Here is a 20,903-nt window from a genome sequence, read left to right as displayed (position 1 = left end):
CATTAAAGAGTGGGGAGCAGCAGGTTTAACCCAGATTTGGGAGTATAGAGGAGGCATCAGTGACCACTCAGGCAAAGTGATGACTAAGACCTAAAGAGTGCATAGAGACAGTGCAGGCCTAGAAGGGAGCAGTCAAGGTTTCAAGCAATGCCACTGTGGAGGGAGGTCCCTGGTGGTGGAAGTGCATATTAGCATCTTTGAGGCTCTGCGCTCAGCAACATTGCTTCCTCACTGCTGGAGAGAGATATCTAGAAATCTCTTGGCAAACGTAGAGTGTTGTTTGTTAGGTGTTCATTTTTCCATGTAAATTGTGATTTTTACAAAGTTGAGAGCCATGAAGAAATATAAATAGAATGGAGAGATGTGATTTGCCATTGATTCTGGTTCCGTCTGTCCACTGGGCAATAGATGGAAGCACTAAAATGTATCGAATCAGCTGTTTTATTTACACACTCCCATCAGTATCCACCGGGAAGGAAAGATTTAGGGAGAAGTTGTGAATCCTAGTCACAGCATTGACTCGTTCATTTACAGTGCTTTTTGTATTCAAGAACTAGCACTTAATGGAAGCCACACCTGATAGAAATATGGGTTCTGAGAAACTTAGTCTAGTTCTGTTTTTTAAAAACACATTTAAGAAAAAAAAAAAAAACTTGTATGTGAATCAGTATAGAAATGCAACTATCCCTTACTAGTTTTACCCAATTGGCCAGTGCTCAGAAATGTACATTATATTTTAAGTCAATTAAAAAGTATTTCTTTTTTTTTTCTTTTACATTTTTGGATTACCTACTTTTCTATTCTTCTTTTATGATATCCACCCAAAGAAAGTCTAGCAGGCTGTTCGTGTATGTATTCTAGAATCCTGTCAGAATGCATCAAAATCCTGACCACTCCCTCATGTCAATCATCGAAGAGAGACTAATTTTTTTTAAATTTTTGTTTTATTTTTATTTTTAAAAGATTTACTTATTCATGAGAGACAGAGAAGCAGAGACAGGCAGAGGGAGAAGCAGGCTCCCTGGGGTGAGCCCAATGCAGGACTCAATCTCAGGATCCTGGGATCATGATCTGAGCCAAACACAGACACTCAACCACTGAGCCACCCAGGAGTCCCTATTTTTTTTATTTTTGGAAAGAAACTTGCTAGTAGCGATTGCTTGGTTGTTGAACTATGACTCTGTCGTCTTTCCCTATCACTCCCACCCCCACCCCACCCCTCCTCTGTCACCACCATCTTCTGCTGAATGTACTGCCTAGGTGAGCAGGACAGTACCTTTCTCCTTTAGAGGAACTACTAGAAATTGCGTCAGACTCCGGTCAGAACCAGATGGTTCACCCCATCCTGCCTCCTCAGGTTCTTCTGAGAAAGCTGTGAAAGGGCAATTAAATGATCACCTGAAAACATCCTTCAATCCTTCAATTAAAGAATGGCCCAAAACGAGGTTCTTGTAAGTCTTAAAGTGATGGCAGCTGGGGCTGGGACAGGATCTAAACTTTCTTTGCGGAGTAGCTTCCTCGACTGACTCATTTATTCACTGGGTGTATTTTTGAGGTGTCTTACACCTATTTTCTCCTCTGTCCTGGAATACTCATCAACTCACCAAATCTATAGACAGAGTCATGGAACAGCTAGAGTTCAATCCAGGCATTCGGCAGAAAGGGAAGATATAAAGGAAATTTGCACATATAAGTGACCACCTGGCCAAGCAGTGCCACATGGTGGTAGGAGCTCATGCATCTGCATTTGCTCTTTTTTTTTTCCATATTCCACCTGCTGGGATTGAGGGTCCTATAATCAAGAATAACCCGAATGAGACTCCAGACCTGGAGTGATCTGAATTTCTTCTAAAATAATGGATAAGATTTATCTTCTATAACTGCTGATACGTCATTCACCACATACGCTATTTAAAAAGAAAACAAGCCCCGAGCATGGCAACCTGGGCACTTGAGGACAGCTGCTCTGGGGACGCGGGGGGGGGGGGGGGGTACAGCCTTTCCAAAAGCCATGCAGCCATTTCTGCCAAAGTCGTACAACTGCCTTATCCTCTGAGCTGGCCAGTCCTCATGTAGGTATATACCCAAGAGAAATGTCCACAGAAAGACTTGTTAATGGGAGATTTGTTTATATTAGCCCCAGAGTGGAAACAGCCCAAATGTCCACCAACGGGAGCCTAGATATGCAAGTTGTAGTATGGCCAGACAGCGAACATTATGCAGCGATTAAAAATAATGAGCTAGTTGATTTACATGACAACAGAAGAGCACATATTGCATGGTTCCATTTCTGTAAAGCTCAAGAACAGACAAAACTAGTCTTTGGTGATAAAAGCCAAAATAATGCAGTGGAGGGGTATAATAAATGAGAAGAAACATGAGGGAATTTTCTTGGATGATGAAAATATTATATATCTTGATCAGGAGGATGATTGCATGGTTATAATATAAAAATTCACCACACCATCCCCTTAGATTTGTGCATTTGACTGTTTGTAAATGAAAGAATAGCCCATGTATATTATACATTGACTTCCCCATGATAATACATTCACAGAGCTCAAAATCATTGGCAGCCTGCACCACATAGTCACATATTAAAAATCCTGACAGAGTCCAGCGTTGGCAAGGCTAAGAATGCCAGGAACTCTTATACTTTTCTGGAGCCACAGCCAAGTTGCTTCAGTATGCCACCCCCTGCGTATGACCCCTAGAGAACATAGATGAAAATGTACCATGAGATGTGAACAAGAATGTCAGTGGCATGGGTTTCCCTAACTGCCCGAACCTAGAAATGCCTCACATGCCTGTTGTCAGCAAGCTAAGTAAACACAATGCAGGCCTATAATAGAATATTCTACTCAGATGGAAGGGGCTGGCATCTTGTGCCTGAGCATATGTGAAAAGCACCAAGTAGAGCAAGGGTCTGGAGAAGGTTTAGTGTATTCGTCAACATAAAGTTCAAAACATGAGGAAACCCAGCCTATATTGTTTCAGGGTGCACATGTAGGTGGTAACGCTAAGGGAAAAGCCAAGCAAACAATTACTACTTTTTTAAAAAGAGGTGTGATAGTCACTTCTTGAGGCAGGATGGGAAAGTGAGGAAGCACCAGCCCAGGGAGCATGGCAAGGGCTTCTCCTGCCCTGGTCTCTCCAGGGTTCACTTCAGGATTATTTGTCAACAGTATCTTTATGTTGTGTGCACCTTTCTGCATGTGTATGAAATTTCACAAAGAAGACAGTCATTAGCCTTAGAAAGTAAGAGTTTCCGACAGTGATTCCCTCTGGGTCACATCAAGTTCCAAGTGGCCTTACGACAAGCAAAGAGAGAGAGCTAGAGCCCTTTCTTAAAAACTTTCACCGCACGTACCCCTGACAGGCTGTTTGTGACTCTACAAATTTATTGCAGGCTAAAGAACTGTGGCTGCCTTGCGAGTCTATCATTAAGAGATGACTTTGGGGGCAGCCCGGGTGGCTCATTGGTTTAGCGCCTGCCTTTGGCCCAGGGCCTGATCCTGGAGCCTGGGATCAAGTCCTGCTTCAGGCTCCCTGCGTGGAGCCTGCTTCTCCCTCTCTGCCTGTGTCTCTGCCTCTCTCTCTCTCTCTCTCTCTCTCTCTCTCTTTCTCTCTATGTCTCTCATGGATAAATAAATAAAAGCTTAAAAAAAAGAGATGACTTTGGGAGTCTATAACTCCCTTTGGAATTCACAAAAAAGAAATTGGAAACAAAGGGGATGAGGCATCAGGCCTCAGGTCTAAAAGCAAAGGCTTCCCACTGCTATGTACTGGAATGCTCTGGCTCTGCGTTCCAGAACACGCTGGCTCTGGTTGGAACGCTCCAACCAGACAAGGGTCTAATTAGTCTGAATTAGGTACCACTGAATTCTGAGACACAGCTATCATGTCCCCTGTCACATAGAAAAGCAAGCAAAGGGAGCATTGGCTGGGAGGCCTGAACCAAGGTCTTCATGGCTGGCTCTTGTTACTCCCAGACCATCTCCTGCTCTATTTTCCGCCAGGGGTACCACCTGCCTCTTCCAGCCTTGATTGAGGTTCATCACATCGACTCTCAAAGGCACAAATGAAGAAAAATACTTCACAGGACCCTACTCTGTCATCATTCCTCCACACTATTGGGATTATCCCCTGGGCCTAAGATCTTGACATCATTTTTTCTGTCTGCGGCTCAGTGGGTCTCAATGACTCAAGTTCCTGAAAAGTATCTTGCATGGACTTTGCAAGAAAAGGACAAATCCCAGAATGAGGGACTTTGGGGAAAAATTAAACTGTTAGGCAGAAATAGTCTGTGTCATTACAATCCAGCAGCAAGATAATGGGGCAGAGGTGCATTGATAGGGTTTGAGAGGTTCTTACCTGTTTTGTCGATGTGAACTTTAAGCTTCTATAATCATAGAGTCTATCCGTTGTCCTGTCCATGGAGATCCTAATAAGTGCTAGTCAAGGTGTTGAGGGTAAAATGATAAACAACTCTTTAAGGAACATCAGCACAGTTTTCTAGAGTGGTGGAGGGATGGGGTGATAGGGTGATGGGCACTTGATGGGATGAGTGCTGGGTGTTATACTATATGTTGGCAAATCAAACTCCAATAAAAAAAATTTACAAAAATAAAAATAAAAAAATAAAATGATGAACAAGATTTCCCCTGCCTTTCAGGAAATTTTAATATCACGAGAAACCTTTTATTTTTTTGCCTTCCCATTCTTGGTGCTGAGAATTAAAAAGATTAATATTCTTCACCTGCAAAAGTAATCTCATGTGTTCCTACGAATAAGCAATTAGAACTTTGGAATGAGTTTTCTGAAAAGTGTGGGTTACAGGATATTTTTAAAGAAATGGAATTGGTTCCTTTTCACTTCTAATGTGGCCCTGAGGAACACTGGATTCTGGAACAGTGCTTCTGAGTTGAGGCTATCTTGGTTTCAAATCATGGCTCTCCAGCCTGGGTGCTGTGTGATCCTCCACAAATTCTTGCATCCCTCCGTCCTGCGGTTGTGCTTTGTTAGATGAGGATAGGAAAAGTATGTATTAATGCTAGATGTATTAGAATAGGGAAAGAACTGAGAGCGAAGGGTGCCTGGCATGAGTCCACTGTCCTCTAAATTGGCCTCCAGCAAGTGCAATCTGTGAGCCAAATCTGGCCTGCTGCCGACTTTTGTAAATAAAGTTTTATTGGAACACAGCCACACTCATTTGTTGACATATTGTCTATGACAGCTTCTGCACCACAGTAGCAGAATTGAGTAGCTGTAACAGAGCTACAGTCTGGCCTGCAAAGCCTTAAATGCTTACCCTCTGGCCCTTTACAGAAAAAGTTTGTCAAACTCTGCCTTAACTAAGTGGTAGCAATTTCGGGAGCTCTGCTAATAGAGTTGCCTTCTCCCAGTGGCTGGCTCATGTTGGGACCATGTAAATACCTATTCGGGCCATTAGTTAACTACCATTTGACAGACTTTAAAGAGATGGGCTTCACTTTTTGATTTTTTTAAATATTTTATTTATTATTTATGAGAGACAGAGGGGGTGGGGCAGAGACACAGGCAGAGGGAGAAGCAGGCTCCATGCAGGGAGCCCGACGTGGGACTCAATCCAGGGTCTCCAGGATCAGGCCCTGGGCTGACGGTGGCGCTAAACCGCTGAGCCACCCGGGCTGCCCTTCACTTTTGATTTTGCCCCAATCACCAACCAATCCAAATGTTTTTCAACCAAATTAATGAGGGTTCTGTTTTAATGTTGACCTTAAAGAAAGTTTTCTCCCTTTTGAATGGGAAGCCCGATGCTATGTTATCAAGTAGCCCACTGATAGTCTTGAACATCGTACCACGCAACAAAATTTCCCATTTGAAGTTTATGTCTCCGGCATTTAATTACATAGAACTTTCCTGAAGTGTGCTATAAATATCCAGTACCCTGGTCTTGGTTAATTGGCTCACATCTGTTATGGATCCAGGAAGGGCAGATGCTTATCTGAACACTTTTGATCTCAAAATCTTCGAGAAACAGGCACACTTAAGCCATTTCCACAGTTTCCTGGACTTCGGTGTGTCATGACCACCACTATAGATGTGAGCCATTTGCATTTCTTTTCTTAGCCAAAGCCAGGAAATGGGATGCTGTGCGGCTCCTGTTTTATCACCCATAGTGTCGTGAACAATAATGTTAAGACAGAAAATAACTTCAAAAGTGATACCCTCTAGGTCGGATTTGAATTTGAGGCTAGTTGTCATTTGGCCAGCCTTCTTTGTCACTATTTGATCATTTGAAGAGGATCACGGGAGCCTGAGGAAATGCCCTTCTCCCGATTGTTTCAATGTGATGTGCAGAGCAAAGAGAGAGATTAAACTGTGTCTCCTGTCCTCTACTGAAAGGGTGCTCGCTAAAGTACCGGGAGGCTACTTTGTGTGATTTTCTCACCTTGCAGTACAGATGTCACCTTGGTGTGAGAGAGGCACTGTGGTATAGTGTCCCAGAGCACAGGCTCTTGGTGTGAATACTTGTGCCTAGCACATGGTCAACACTTGGCACCGGCTGCTGTCGCTACCACCTTCACCACTACCATCTCTGTTACTGTTCTTACTTGTTGCCGTGAGTCTGGAGGAGGCCATGTGGTAACAGGAAATGATTGTGGACCTGTGAGTGCTGCTGCCATCGCTTCCTGGGTATTGAAACACTTGAGTTAGTTGAGTCACACAAAATAAAATGAAATGAGAAAGACAATTGTCACAAAGTCGTTTGGAATAGCCATTCCCTTTGAAATCGGGGAGAAGGGTCATGGGCCAGGAATCAGAAAGTGTGGGAGAGGAAGAAGCAATAGTCTCTCATCTGTTAATGCCTGGCTGTGGACCTAGCCCTGCCCAGATGTTCTGGATGTATAATCTTAAGTAATCCTAGCCAGTTACAGATGGTAAACTGAGATTCAGAGAGCTTGGATAATTTGTCCCAGCTCATAGAATGAGACAGTAATTTGAACCCAGTTATGTTAGATTATGAAATCCATTCTATTGCCAGCTCTTCTGGGCCAGTTTCTGCTTCCAGCATTGACTAACTTCCTGAATATTGACAAAATCCACTTCATTTTTGTGAGCCTCAGTTTCTCCTCTGTAAATTAGGCCATTGACTGAGCGTCAGAAGGAGGTTAAAAGAAGGTACATACCCTGTCAGTTATGGCCACTGTGTAAGGGAGAGAGGCAAGCAGTGGAATTGTTCAGTGACAATCTGGGTTTTTGTCACTATATGAATCTGTATAATGTAACTGTCATGTTCATTTCCTTAATTGTCGACAAGTCTCTGCTCTTTGTGTTTCTCTGGAATATTAAGGACAACGTATGTTTCATTCAAATGTCAACTGTTAAATCAAGATGCCACATTTGACCAACTGAGAGTACCAGTAAACTCAAAGAGCCTAGATGTTTTTGAACCAGGTGGTGTGGCTGTTCCATGACCTTGTAGTGCCTCTCTGGGTGCTTACAAGAATCTGTTTAATCAGATAGGCTCTTTCCTAATCAAGCTGCCTTTACTCAGACCTGAAATAACACTAGCTATTCATCTCATTATATGGGCCTCTCAGATTTTCTCTGGACTGTGCCTGTAGGAAAAGCCAGGGGGTAGGATTTTAAATCTTTACCCACTGGTCGAGAACATTTCAGAAGCAGAAATAAGGTCCATACCTCTACAACCCCATGTAGTTTGCCTCATTCATTCTCAAATGGGATGGCTTGTTGCCATCCCATTTTTGCCATTGCTTTTAAATGTCCTACTCGTCGTATAGGAATGAGGTCAGCAAGCTTTCTCTGTAAAGGGATCAATAGCAAATATTTTAGGCATGGTTGGTCATATATTCTCTGCTGCAGCAACTAAATTGTGCAGTTGTAACCCAGAAGCAGGCATAGATAATATGTATACAAATAGCTGTGGCTGTGTTCCAATAAAACTTAATTTACAAAAGCAGGTTACTAGTCTAGATTTGCCCCCATGGCCACTTTGACTTCAGTTACTCAGTGACTTAGTTTGTTCAATTTTTTTCAGCCATGTATGAAGGACCTAGTCTTTCAGACACTGTGTTGTGTACTGGGAGTATAGTCAGGAGCTACGGTCTTGTGGTAACAGAGCCTCCAGCCTGCTAACCTTAAGAGACTGCTATTAACCAATTACACAGCCTATAATGACACCAAGGTCTGTAGAGCTGTGACTGTGGGCAAGTTACCAGCCCTCATCAGGATGTTGATACCTACCTCACAAAGTTGAAAAGCCTCATTTAGGGAAAAACTGGAGCAGTGCCTGACTAACCCTGAGTTCACACACCATAAATGTGCACTGGTAAAAAGAGGTGATGTGCAGGACATCCCACACTGCGGAATGCATTCTTGGGGTTCAGGTCATTGAAGGTTTAACTGAGTTAGAGAACCTAGGCAGACGAACAGTTGGGAGTCAGTGCTGCTGCCTGGTCCTATGAGTGCTCTTCACTGTGGTCACAGAAAATGGGCCCTGACCTAGCTTCTGGTAGACTCATAAATATGATGGGGTCCTTTAGTGTGAATCTTATTGAAAGCGTCACCTCGGTATCCTGTGTCATCAGTTCTGTGACTCTCATTTCTTCATGTATTTTTGTCATATATTTGTAACATGACACTATATTAGTTTCAGGTATACAACATAATGGTATGATATATATGTATATATCGTGAAATGTTCCCAACACCAAATCTAGTTAATATCCATCATCACGCATAGTTGCAGTTTTTTATATTTCATATTTTAACAATTCTAAAGTCAGGATGCATCTTACATTTGAAATCACGTCACTGTCTAACTGGCAACGTGTTGCCTTTAGTAGTGGCATTTGAAATAATGATGCATCTTATAATCATTAGAGACTTAGATGTGAAAGAAATACAATACCTAGGACTTTTTTTTAAAGATTTTGTTTATTTATTCATGAGACACACACACACACACAGAAAGAGAGAGAGGCAGAGACACAGGCAGAGGGAGAAGCAGGCTCCATGCAGGGAGCCCGATGTGGGACTCGATCCCGGGTCTCCAGGATCAGGCCCTAGGCTGAAGGCGGCGCTAAACTGCTGAGCCACCTGGGCTGCCCCAAAATCTAGGATTTATTGGTTACTTAAAATAACCCCAACTAACATGCTTGTTTGTTCCTTCATTCTATTTTCACATAACTATTAGGAGCCTACTATGTTCCAGGCCGTGTTTTAGTTGCTGGGTGTATGGGGTAAATGAGAAAGGCAAGGTCTTTGCCCTTGTGGAACAGTCAAACTCTTGAGGGAGACAGATAGTAAACAAATAAACATACACTGGGAAGGAAATGAACTAAATGTGATAGAATTAATGGCAGCAGGGACATAGAAGATGGGCTGTTCAGGATGGGCTCTCAGGAGATGACATTTTTTTTTAAGATTATTTAATTATTTATTCATGAGAGACACAGGGAGAGAGGCAGAGACACAGGCAGAGGCAGAAGCAGGCTCCATGCAGGGAGCCCAACGTGGGACTCGATCCCAGGACTCCAGGATCATGCCCTGGGCCGAAGGCAGGCGCTAAACTGCCAAGCCACCCAGGGATCCCCAGGAGATGACATTTGAACTGAGCCCAGCAGGGTGAAAAGGAATCTCCTGTATGGAGTGGTGATGGGGAAGAACATTCTAGGCAGAGGGAACAGGAAGGTGATGAGACAGGTGGGTGGTCAGCAAGGGTGAGAGCAGAAGGGCTGCATAGGGTAAACAGATCATGTAGGGGCCCATGGCCATGGTGAGGAGTCTGAAAGACAAACCATGAGAGACTCCTGACTCTGGGGAACAAACAAAGGGTTGCGGAAGGGGAGGTGGTTGGGGGGCGGATAGAGTAACGGTGATGTGCACCAAGAAGGGCACATGATGTGATGAACACTGGGTGTTATACTAGCTGTTGGCAAACTGAATTTAAATTTAAAAAAGAAAAGAAAAGAAAATGAAAATGGCTGGTTCAGTCAGAGGAACATACCATTCTTGATCTTGGGATCGTCAGTTCGAACCCCCTGCTGGGTGTTGAAATTACTAAGGAAAATAAATAAAAGATATTAGAAGGGACTCCTAGGTGGTTCAGTGGTTGAGCATCTACCTTCAGCTCAGGATGTGATCCTGGGGTCCTGGGATCGAGTCCCACATCAGGCTCCCTGCATGGACCCTACTTTTCCCTCTGCCTGTGTCTCTGCCTTGTCTGTGTCTCTCATGAATAAATAAATAATTTTTTTTAAAAAAGGAAAAGACAAAAATAACAAATGAAGTGAAGCCAATGGAAGATTTGAGCTGGGCAGTGTCAAAGTTAGATTTATGTTTGTAAAAGCCAGAAGAGTTCTTGGTCTTCATTGAGAATTCCTCACCCCATCATGTTTACATCAGGGCAAGTGAGGCACTCAGAGCCCTGGGACCCAGATTGGGGTAGTAGAAAGAGCCCAATGCTGGGCATCTGAGACCCAGATTAACTCCCACCTCATTGCACGATCTTGATTCAGTCCCTTTTTTTCTTTGGATTTCATTTTCCTTATTTGTAAAATGAAAGGGAACGAATGTCCTCTATAACTCTTAGGAACCCTCCAATTCTTTGTGATTCTTGGGGGGATTCCCCAGAATCCCCTCATTGTAACATTAGGCTTGTTCCTTAAAGTCATTTGTCATGAAACCTTGAAAATAGCCATACCTTGAAAATAGGCTACGCCCATCTCCTCTGGTCCATCTTTGGATGGTCCATTCCTTCCTGATAGCCAACATCCAATTCTATAGAACAGGTCTTGTTGCTTGTATGAATGTATGTATTTTTAGAGAGAGAGAGAGCATGAGCAGGGTGGCAGGGGATGAGGCATAGAGGGAGAGAGGGGAGAGAGAATATCAAGCAGTCTCCACACCTAGCATGCAGCCTGATGCAGGGCTTGATCTCACAGCCCTGACATCATGACCTGAGCCAAATGAAGAGTTGGATGCTTACCCAAATAAGCCACCCAGGGGCACCTCATTGCTTGTGTTTAGATCATAAAATTAATTCCTTGGCTACTCTGGGAGGCTTTTGCCTCCATCTTAATTATAATCTAATGCTTTCTGACCTCCGTGATGGCTTCTAGAAGCCTTGCTCTTAAATCCCCTGGATTCTGGCCCTCAGGCCCTTTATTTCCATCATGACTTCCATTTTATTTTTATTTATTTATTTACTTATTTTTAATTTATGATAGTCACAGAGAGAGAGAGAGAGAGAGGCAGAGACACAGGCAGAGGGAGAAGCAGGCTCCATGCACCGGGAGCCCGACGTGGGATTCGATCCCGGGTCTCCAGGATCACGCCCTGGGCCAAAGGCAGGCGCCAAACCGCTGCGCCACCCAGGGATCCCTCCATTTTCTATTCTGTGATCAGCAAGCCCTTTGGTCACAAGCTCATCACACCCAAAGCTCTTCCCAGATCATACAGCCCGTTCATGGCCCATCCAGACAGACTTAACCCTGAGCTGCTGACTCTACATTCTAGTGTTTTGGCATCTTCACAATTTTTAGCCAAATTCTAGATTGTACTTTAACCAGCAGCTGATTTTTTTTTCTTCCCAGAGCCCATCAGATTTTGGACTCTTGAACTTTGCCTTCTACCTTCCCTCCTGCTCACTTCACTCCAGCCACACACCAAGCGGAATCCCTTTGCACTAGCTTTCTTTTTGCCTGTAATGTTCTCTCGAGGTTGCCGCATAGCTCATTTCTGCCTTCAGGTTTTTAATCAGATGCTTCCTTCTTAATGAGCCTGCTCTTCAAATTGCCATTTTCAAAATAGTAGTCAGGGGAGCCCTCATTGAGAAATGTGTCATTCAAATATGACTAACTTGTTAGCAGCTAAAAGGCATTTGGTCTAAAACCAGCCATGAATATGTCAGTGAAGAAATGTTTCAGGCAGAGCAAAGAGCCAGTGCAAAGGCCCCAGGGTAATGTGATGATGGCAAAGAGAGCAGTGTGGCGTGGCTATAACTAAGAGTCAGGAAGTAGCAGTGGATGAGGCTGCAGTGTGGGGGCCCATTTATACAGTCCCCACAGAAACTGGCCACTCGAATATGCTCAGCATTATTAAAAATGCAGATCTCAGCCCCACCCCAGGCTTCCTGGGTCAGAATCTACATTTTAACAAGCTCTCTATCTAGGTGATGTGCATGGACATGAACTTGGAGCAGTGCTGTTATGAATCTTCTTCCCTCATTTAGAGTGACCTATGACCCAGTTTTTTCCAATGTCACGCTCTCTCTACCCTCTCCAACACAGAGTGGAAGACCATTCCTACCACAGTGCTTTTAAGTGGTTAAGGAAAACTTAATAGCTTTTCCTTATAAAAAGTTTTGGGGCATCCTAAAGAACTAAACAATCATCATGCTAAAAACAGAAGCTTGGGCTTTCTTTTATTTGTTTATCTTACATATTTCCCTAAAATTGGTTGACTGCTTGTTTGAGGGGCGGCACAGATGTTCTTTCCCTGGAGGCCACCACATTCTGCCCCATATACCCTCCAAAATAATACTTTGTTCACTGGGGGGCATGTGTGCTTGTGTGTGTTTTCAGTACGATTCCATGATTCCTGATTCCTGCATGGGTCTCGTCTATATTTTGATTGTTCATCATACCTTATAAAGGGCTTTCTTTCTTCCTATATAACCAAAGCATTGAAAATATTAGGTTATTAACACACTGAAAAATGCAATCAATCAGATGATTATCATCTAATGTTTTAATGATCACATTTTTAATCCAATTATGCATGTTTGAATCTTTCAAATTTTCTTTAATTAAAGATTGCCTCCTGGCACTGCTATCAGAAATAAGGAATTGAACAGAATTGAGCCAGATATAATTTAATGTTGAAAGGAAACTGCAAGGATAACTGGGCCGCGCTGGGTTTAATGGTTGACCATGACTTTAAAGCCCTCATACAAAATTTCCTAATTGATAAGAAAAATTTAATCATCTTCGGATATACTCCGTTTGCATTCAAATAAGGTATTTCTCTTTCTAAATAAACCTCCCCTAACTGATTATTCATATTGTCGTGCAAAATGCTTTAAAATGAAAGACAGAGTTGGGTGAAATGTAGACTACTTAATACAGTGTGTATTTAATATAAAAGTCATACATTATTCATTTTTGCAATTTGAATAACTTTGAATTTAGCATCCCTGTTCTTCATCTTTTTCTTTGATGAACAATTAATTATTAAAATATAATATTGTCTGCATACAGCGCTGGGATCCTTGAAAGTGGAATATGAGATTCATTCCCTTTCAATTCCTTTATCTGGTAATGCACAGAACCTGCTTATTATGGTTTAATGGAATGAATGAAGGTATAAATAGAGTGTTTCAAATATTTTTCTCAACTAGGTAAGTGGCTGGGATAGGAATGTTTTGAATTCAAATTACTAATTTGGATAAAAGTTGGAAGCAGCATGCTCTGATCAGAATGGTTTAGAGTCAAACTGCCCTTTTAAAACAAGAGCCATTTAACAAGCACTTAAATGTACTTATCCTGTGCCAGACACTCTCCTAAGCCCTTAACTAATGGTAACCTACTTAATACTCATTTATTCATCTAACCTACTTAGCAGATTGACACTATTGTAATCCCATTTTGCAGACGAGAATACAGTTACAGGAGAGGTTAAACAATTTGTCTTAGGTGAGACCTTTAAATAGACCAGTTGGGATTCAAATCCTGGCTAGAGCCAGGGACCTGGCTCTAGCACTTCCTTCCACTTTATAATACCTACATTTATTAAGATTTTCTTAATGGAAGAGTTTACATTTTCACCTGAAAAGTGCATTCTTCCCTCTTTCCAGTGGCTGCACTCAGGAAATCCCCATCTTGAGTCTAGCCTGTTCAGCACCCTGTGGCTTATGTGGGCTTTGTGGCCAATGCTAGAAGTAGAGGGCTACTGTCTCTAAAATTATTTCTAACTTACAACTAAGTGTTATGAGCACCCCATTTGTCAGTGGAATACTGCCTATGGGACTGAGCAGGAAATGGAATTTTCAGAAAGATGAGTACAAATTGATGTTTAGTTTGAGCTAGAAAACTCAAGGAGTAAAGAAAACAGCTCAAGAGTTAATTCTGTAATGTATGTTCACAAAAGAAGTAATCATTGCCCCCGTCTTCTAGCTCTAGCTATCATGATGACTTTCTTTTTTTCTTTTTTTAAGATGTTTTATTTATTTATTTGAGAGAGAGAGAGAGAGAGAGCACAAGCAGGGGGAGCAGCAGAAGGAGAGGGAGAAGGAGACTCCCCACTGAGCAGGGAGCTCTACTCAGGGATCAGGACCTGAATCAAAGGCAGATGCTTAACCAACTGAGCCTCCCAGGCTCTCCTCATGGTAACTTTCTAACACTTGCACACCTCCCCCCACACACACATATCCTGCCAAACAATTGCTTTAAAAAACAAGGAAGGGACGTGTGTGTGGCTCAACTTTAAGGTTAAGTGGTTGACTCTTTATTTTAGCCCAGGTCATGATCTCAGGGTCCTGGGATGGAGCCCTGCTCAGCAGGGTCTGCTTCAGGATTGTCTTTCTGCTTCTGCCCCTCCCCCTGCTTGTCATACTCTTTTTCTAAAATAAATAAATAAATCTTAAAAAAAAATTTAAAAAGTAGGGGAGAATGTGGCCTGGTAGCTAAATCCATTTCAGTGACTCTTGTTTAATGACTCTTGACCTAAGAATGGTTTTTACATTCAAACACTAATTAAGTGAAATGTTATTCCCCTAAAAAAGAATTCTGTTCTTCTCATGGTAGATGTATATATTTTAAATTATCCTCAGTTGTTATTTGCATTTTGAATATCTTTAATAAGGTTGTGGAAATGCGTTTGTTAACGTAAGTACTCCTATAACATCTTTGATTTTGCCTCTTGGCCTGCAAAACCTAAAATATTTACTATCTGGCACTTTACAGAAAACATTTGCCAATCCCTGGCTTAAAACACAAAGTGAGCTGGTCTGCTCTCAGCCAAGTGCTTGCCTTGATAAATCAGGGCTCCCAAGGCACTGTGCTAAGCCCCTTACATTTATGAGCTTGCTTAATTTTCACAGCCTTCCTGAGGGGTAAATACTCTCAGAATTCCCATTTTACAGATAAGGGAAGTAGCTCAGAGAGCTTAAGACCGTTCCCTATAGTCACACAGCTGTTAAATATTAGTTGGTTCCAAAGCTCTCACTAGAACTTTGGCAAAGAAATTTTAACCTGGAGAATATGTCAGACATGATGCACTTTTAAGGCACTAATAATGAAAGCTTAAAAAAAAAGGAAAAACAAGAAAGACACATATGCAAGTATTAAAGGAAGTGTATGGTTGTGTAAGGGTGTAAGGGGCTAGGGCTTGACAGTTTAGAAAAATAAAAATAATGATAGTAATACAAGTAATGAGGATTAGAGTAAGAATAATATGTATCATTTATGAGATGCTTATTATGTTTCAGGCTCTCAACAGCCTAGGAAGCTTCAGTAACTAAGATCACAAAACTTACAGGTGGAGGAGTTGGGATTTGGACCCTGGGAGTTTAAAATCTGCTGTCTTCCCCAGCTTCCGTAGGGACGGAGAAATGCTGATGAAGACAGTGATTGGATTTCAGCTTTCAGCTCCTGCTCCTAGGCTTACTGTTCCAGATCCTAAGTAGATTCTTTGAAGAAAGGATCCCATCTGAGTTTCTGTGTTCTCAAGTTTTTGATCTCCCCTGTAGTCTTCCATTTTCCCAGCAGTAAAATTAAAGAATTGGACTAAATTGGTGGTTTCCAAAGTGTTCCTAGGTTCCTAGCTCAGCTTTAACCACGGTGGCTGCATTTGAGCTGTTTGAGTTGGCCTCCTCCTCTGTAAGGTTTTGTTTAAATAAAGGGTTCCTTGGCTCTCCAAGGAACTGAACTAGGGTGGTCTAAGCCCCTCCCAGGTCTCAGAATCCCAACCCAATGGTGGTGACTATGGCAGGATCAAAAAACAGCAAAGCCTCCTTCTCTGTCCCTCTCACTGTATCTACCCTCCCTGCCACCTTCTGATTGCACCTGATAATCACTGAAAGCCAGAACCTACCTCTGAATCCCTTGGGTTAGTCAAGGACCAAAAGGTTCTTCTGTATTTGTGGCAGCGGTCACACCTTCAATTTCCATCAGTCCCTGCCGAAACCATAAGCCCGTACAAGAACTTATATGGGAGTCTTGATCCTGCTGAAACAATATGCCCTTGTGAAATCCAGTCACCTCAGATTGGTGGGGCAGGTGTTTACGTTCCTTAAAGCCGGGGGCTCTTCCTCGAGTGGTTGCTCTAGGTGGGAGCTTTGCTAGTGCAGGCTTGTGGGTATGGTCTTGTCACTACCGGTCTGCCTACAATGTGCTCAACTGCAGCCCTAATATTGGATCAGGCTTCTAAGGGAACTCTTAAAGATTTTCTTGGTCATTCATTCTGGAGCCCTTGATCTTAAGGCAGATTCGCGTGCTGTGGTGCGACGCCGAGTTCACCTACAACATGAGGGAAAAAGAAGATGGTGATTTTGTGGTTTCTGATGCCAGGCCCTATGCTCCCTCTATTGCTTGGGACCTCGTGTTGGTTGTTTACATAGCTCAGGAAACACAGAAGCAGCAAGCAAAGGCCAAAATTTTTCCTGCTCCCAGCCAATCCAGTCGCAGCCAAGCACGCTTGCAGAGATTTACCCCATCATTAGGTTGCTGGTAACCAGGTTTAAATTAAAACCCACACTTGCCAGTGGGCGGAGGGGCAATTCTGTGATTTCCGGCCTTTTATCCAGACAAAACCCGCTTTTGTCATTTTGGTTATAGAGCCCTGTAATTTGAAGACTTTTGCATTTATTAGTTAATATTTAATTTTTCCTTTAAAAAACAGAATTGAAAACCTGTATGGGAATCTGAGCTTCTTGAATAACTGTGTCTCCTTCCCCAATCCCTAGTGACCTTTAGCTTAGTCATTTAAACTCTCTGTACCTTGATTTCCACATCGTAAAATTGGAGCATTAAAAGTAAATACTCCATAGTGGTGTAAATTGAAAGCATATAGTGATGGTTAAAAATAAGGAAAGCCTGGATTCTAAACCCAACTACCTGGTTGTACATTCCAGGTCTGTAAATTGGTGATAATAATAGGAAAACTTCATGAGGCTATTTTAAGAATTAAATAAATTAATCTTTATAAAGCTCTAAGAACAAGGCCTGGCATGTACAATAAGTACTGCTTAAATGTTTGCAACATGTAAACACTTAGAATAGTGTCTGGTATATAGTAATGAAGCTAAATAAATGTTAAGTTTTATTGAATTAATTTCTACCAAAACTAAATTGCCTGTTTAATTGTTTTAAAAGAGTTGATTTCTGTTGGGGTTTTTGCATTATCACCCAGTTTACAGAGATCTCTCCAGTCTGTGGATACACATCTGCCCAAAGACCTGTACAGTCATTTTGCATGAAAGAGGAGGAAGTGGGCACCTGGGTGCCTCAGTGGTTGAGTATCTGCCTTTGGCTCAGGTCATGACCTCAGGATCCTGGGATCAAATCACACATCAGGCTCCGTGCAGGGAGCCTGCTTTTCTCTCTGCCTATGTCTCTGCCTTTCTCTCTGCGTCTCATGAATAAGTAAATAAAACCTTTTTAAAAAGAGAAAAAAAAGAAAGAGGAGGATGGAGATGGTGGGATCCTGGAAAGACTATTCCTGTAGACACAAATGTGTCCAGGAAGTAACTTGGAGCCCTGAGGTCCCCCCAAGAATGTCCTTGGCCCCATAGTGGAAGCTATTAAGGAGCTAAAGCAAACCATTATCAGGACTATAATAGCCTTATTATATCCCAAAAATGGATTTTAAAAAAGGAATCCCAGACTTAAATTCATTCAGGGCTAGACCTTTGGAGACCCAGAGAGAGAGGAGAGCCTTCTCCAATTTGGGAGAGAAGCTGAATGATCTACCGAGCCTGATTAGAACTATAAAATAGCGCCCTAAACTCTATTGCACTGTTTATTCCTGCCACAGGACCTTGGCACACGATGTTCCCACAGCCCCAAATGCTCTTCTCCTCTTTTGCCCCTACCTCTCAGTATTCACTGAGTTAACGTTAGCATCTTCATTAACTGCGTCAGAGCTGTCTGTGCAAGCTCTGATGTCACAGTGCCTGAACTCATTTCCCAGCTTTGCCACTGAGGAGCTGTGTGACTTTGGCACTAACCCCTTACACATCTTTTTTTTTTTTTTTCTCATAGAGTTATTGTCAGGTATCATTTTTAAGTCTTAAGTGAAATAATCATTTCTTCTACTTAAAGAAAGACCCCTCTGCTTTTGTAAAAAGAAGAAGCCTATTTTCAGGGCCCCATTTTAGAAGCTCAGGTTAGATATTGGGTAGGGTTCACCTAGATTTGAATAGGTGTTGGGGGAAATCATCATGAGATGTATCCAACTTTGGAGCTGAACTTTACCCTTGGCTTACAGTTTTCATGTTGAATCTCTCATGGGTGTTCCAGAATTTATGCCACTGACTGTTAATTCCTAAGTATCAGATGGGGAAGCATTCAGTGGTGAAGCAAGATTGAGAAGGGGTAGGTACATAAGATCAAATCCATTTTTTTTCTGCAGAACTTCTCAGAGACTTGTCTGTGCTAGTGTTTTGCCTGTTTCCTGTGGGGAGAGGGAGGGACTTAAGGTTTCCCAGCTTTGCTCTTCATGGAACCCGTTTTTCTTGAAATACAGTGCATCATGGTGCCTCAGAACACACCCTGGGAAGCACTGCTTTGTTTGCTGTGGCCCTCCCACCACCAAATGCTAGTGCTTCTCAGGATGTAAACAAACATAAGGCTTGTGATGTGGCACCAGCATGCTGGGGGTTTTGACTCTACGTCTGCAGCATAATATGACTTATCATTGTGCCTTTCTTTTCTTTCTTTCTCCTAACAGAGAAGGAGACCTTTCTGGATCCTTTCGTCCTCCGGGACCTCCTGCCTGCATCCCTGGGCAGCTATTACCGGTACACAGGTTCTCTGACCACACCACCATGTAGCGAAATTGTGGAGTGGATCGTCTTCCGGAAGCCTGTACCCATCTCTTACCATCAGGTAGATGTTCAGCCACAAATGGGACCTCTATGTTCCCTTGTTTTGTGTTGACTTAACCATTTAACATTACTACAGTATACCAGTAGAGGTGCTTTTTTATTTTTTATTTTTTGATCCTCTGCTTCCCATTGATTCCTTCTTTCTTTCCAACAAACATGTTTTTGAACCCAAGAATTATAACATATAGAACATGATGTCTCCACCACAAATTAACTGGCTGAGGAGAACTGCAACTATAAAATCAGGTATTAGGTAAGTATTCGATCTTGAGGTGAGAATAGCTGTCCTCAATGATGATGACAGCTTGTGCCAGAAAATCTTCTAAACTCTATATATGTGTTCACTCATTTAATCCTCAAGAAAAACAGTACTCTGTTTCCCCATTTTATAGAGAAAAGGTACAGAAATGAGCTAACTTGCCCAGGGCCACACAGCCATAGTGTCTGATCCCAAAGATGATGTTCTGAACTACTAAATCTACCAAAGTTCATTAAAGGGAGAGATTTGTATACATGATGAAATGAAAGAGTGAATATCATTGATTACTAAGCCCTTACATATGGTCATCGTACTGGTCAAACAGCATTGAGAAATGGCTTTTGCACTGAGATGGTGCACATAAGGACACAGCCTAGAGAGATTGGGTAATATACCCAAGAATTCATGGCTAATGAATGTTGAGGCTAGAAACAAAGCCCAGGTTTGTCTGATTCTAAAATCCATGTGACTGACCATTATACTAAACTACTTCTGAGTGTGTCCTGGGCTGGTTTCCCAGGATGGTGGATTTAGAAATTGGTAAAATGGAAATGGGGTTGGGGTCTGTGTCAGAGGAAGAGGAGCCCTGGGCAGGGGGCAGTAGGAAGGGGTGGGGAACTTTGAAATAACCTCATGAGGGATAATAGAAGGAGAAACTTCCTAGAGGGGATATATTAGTCACTGTAATGCAGCATGCACTGAAGTAGAAAAGGAGTATGTTTCTTCTCCATAATTTCAGAAAATAGGGATGCCTGGGTGGCTCAGCAGTTGAGCATCTGCCTTCAGCTCAGGGCATGATCCCAGAGTCCCGGGATCGAGTCCCACATCTGAATCCCTGCATAGAGCCTGCTTCTCCCTCTGCCTATGTCTGCCTCTCTCTCTGTGTGTCTCTCATGAATAAATTAAAAAAAAAAATCTTTAAAAAGAAAAATTTCAGAAAATAGAGCCAGCAACACTGAGTAGGATTATAAGAAAGGGGATTTGAGCCATTAAGCAGGACTATCCAAAAATGGAAAGTTCTTATCAGAGCTGCTCATAGAAATGCCTTCCCAGGGTGTGACAGATAGGAATAAGGGATGTTGTAGAATTATGAGGTAGTATCAGTGATATAACTGAAGACACAGGCCACAAGATTAGGGATCTGGCTAAGATGGGGAATAGTCCAAAGATTTTCCTAATAAAGGCAGAGAGTACAGAATAGGGAGTGGGGGAAGTAGGGTTGGATGGTGTCCCAGTCAGGTCTGTTTTGGATTTAAGAATGAGAAACCCACTTAAAGTAGCTGAAGTAAGGGGAGTATTTTAAGGAATCAATAGTCGAGGCATCCTGGGATGGAGAGGACTGCAACTAGGAAGCAAAGCCCTCTCTGTCCATCAGGGGCCATGTAGGCTCTTAAATCTTGGGAGTTTCTGCCACTGCTTATTGATTGTGTACCTCTACAAAATTCTCATCCCTTCCTACTCCTAGTTTGTTTTTTTCTTTTCTTTTTAAAAGATTTTATTTATTTATTCATGAGACACACAGAGAGAGAG

General features: G+C 42.4%; 1 protein-coding gene across 5 annotated transcripts in view; it reads left to right on the top strand.

The window, feature by feature from the left end:
- The window catches only part of PTPRG (protein tyrosine phosphatase receptor type G), a 701,447-nt gene that overhangs the window by 538,711 nt on the left and 141,833 nt on the right, over positions 1–20,903 (top strand). For all 5 annotated transcript variants that reach the window (XM_072720551.1, XM_072720550.1, XM_072720548.1 and 2 more), the window contains exon 7: positions 18,958–19,115. In XM_072720551.1, coding sequence (XP_072576652.1) covers positions 18,958–19,115 — 158 coding nt within the window. The remainder of the gene's footprint in view (positions 1–18,957; positions 19,116–20,903) is intronic.

The sequence above is a fragment of the Vulpes vulpes genome, chromosome 9 (assembly GCF_048418805.1).
Source record: "Vulpes vulpes isolate BD-2025 chromosome 9, VulVul3, whole genome shotgun sequence".
NCBI lineage: Eukaryota > Metazoa > Chordata > Mammalia > Carnivora > Canidae > Vulpes > Vulpes vulpes.
This window is presented reverse-complemented; position numbering and strand designations above follow the sequence as displayed.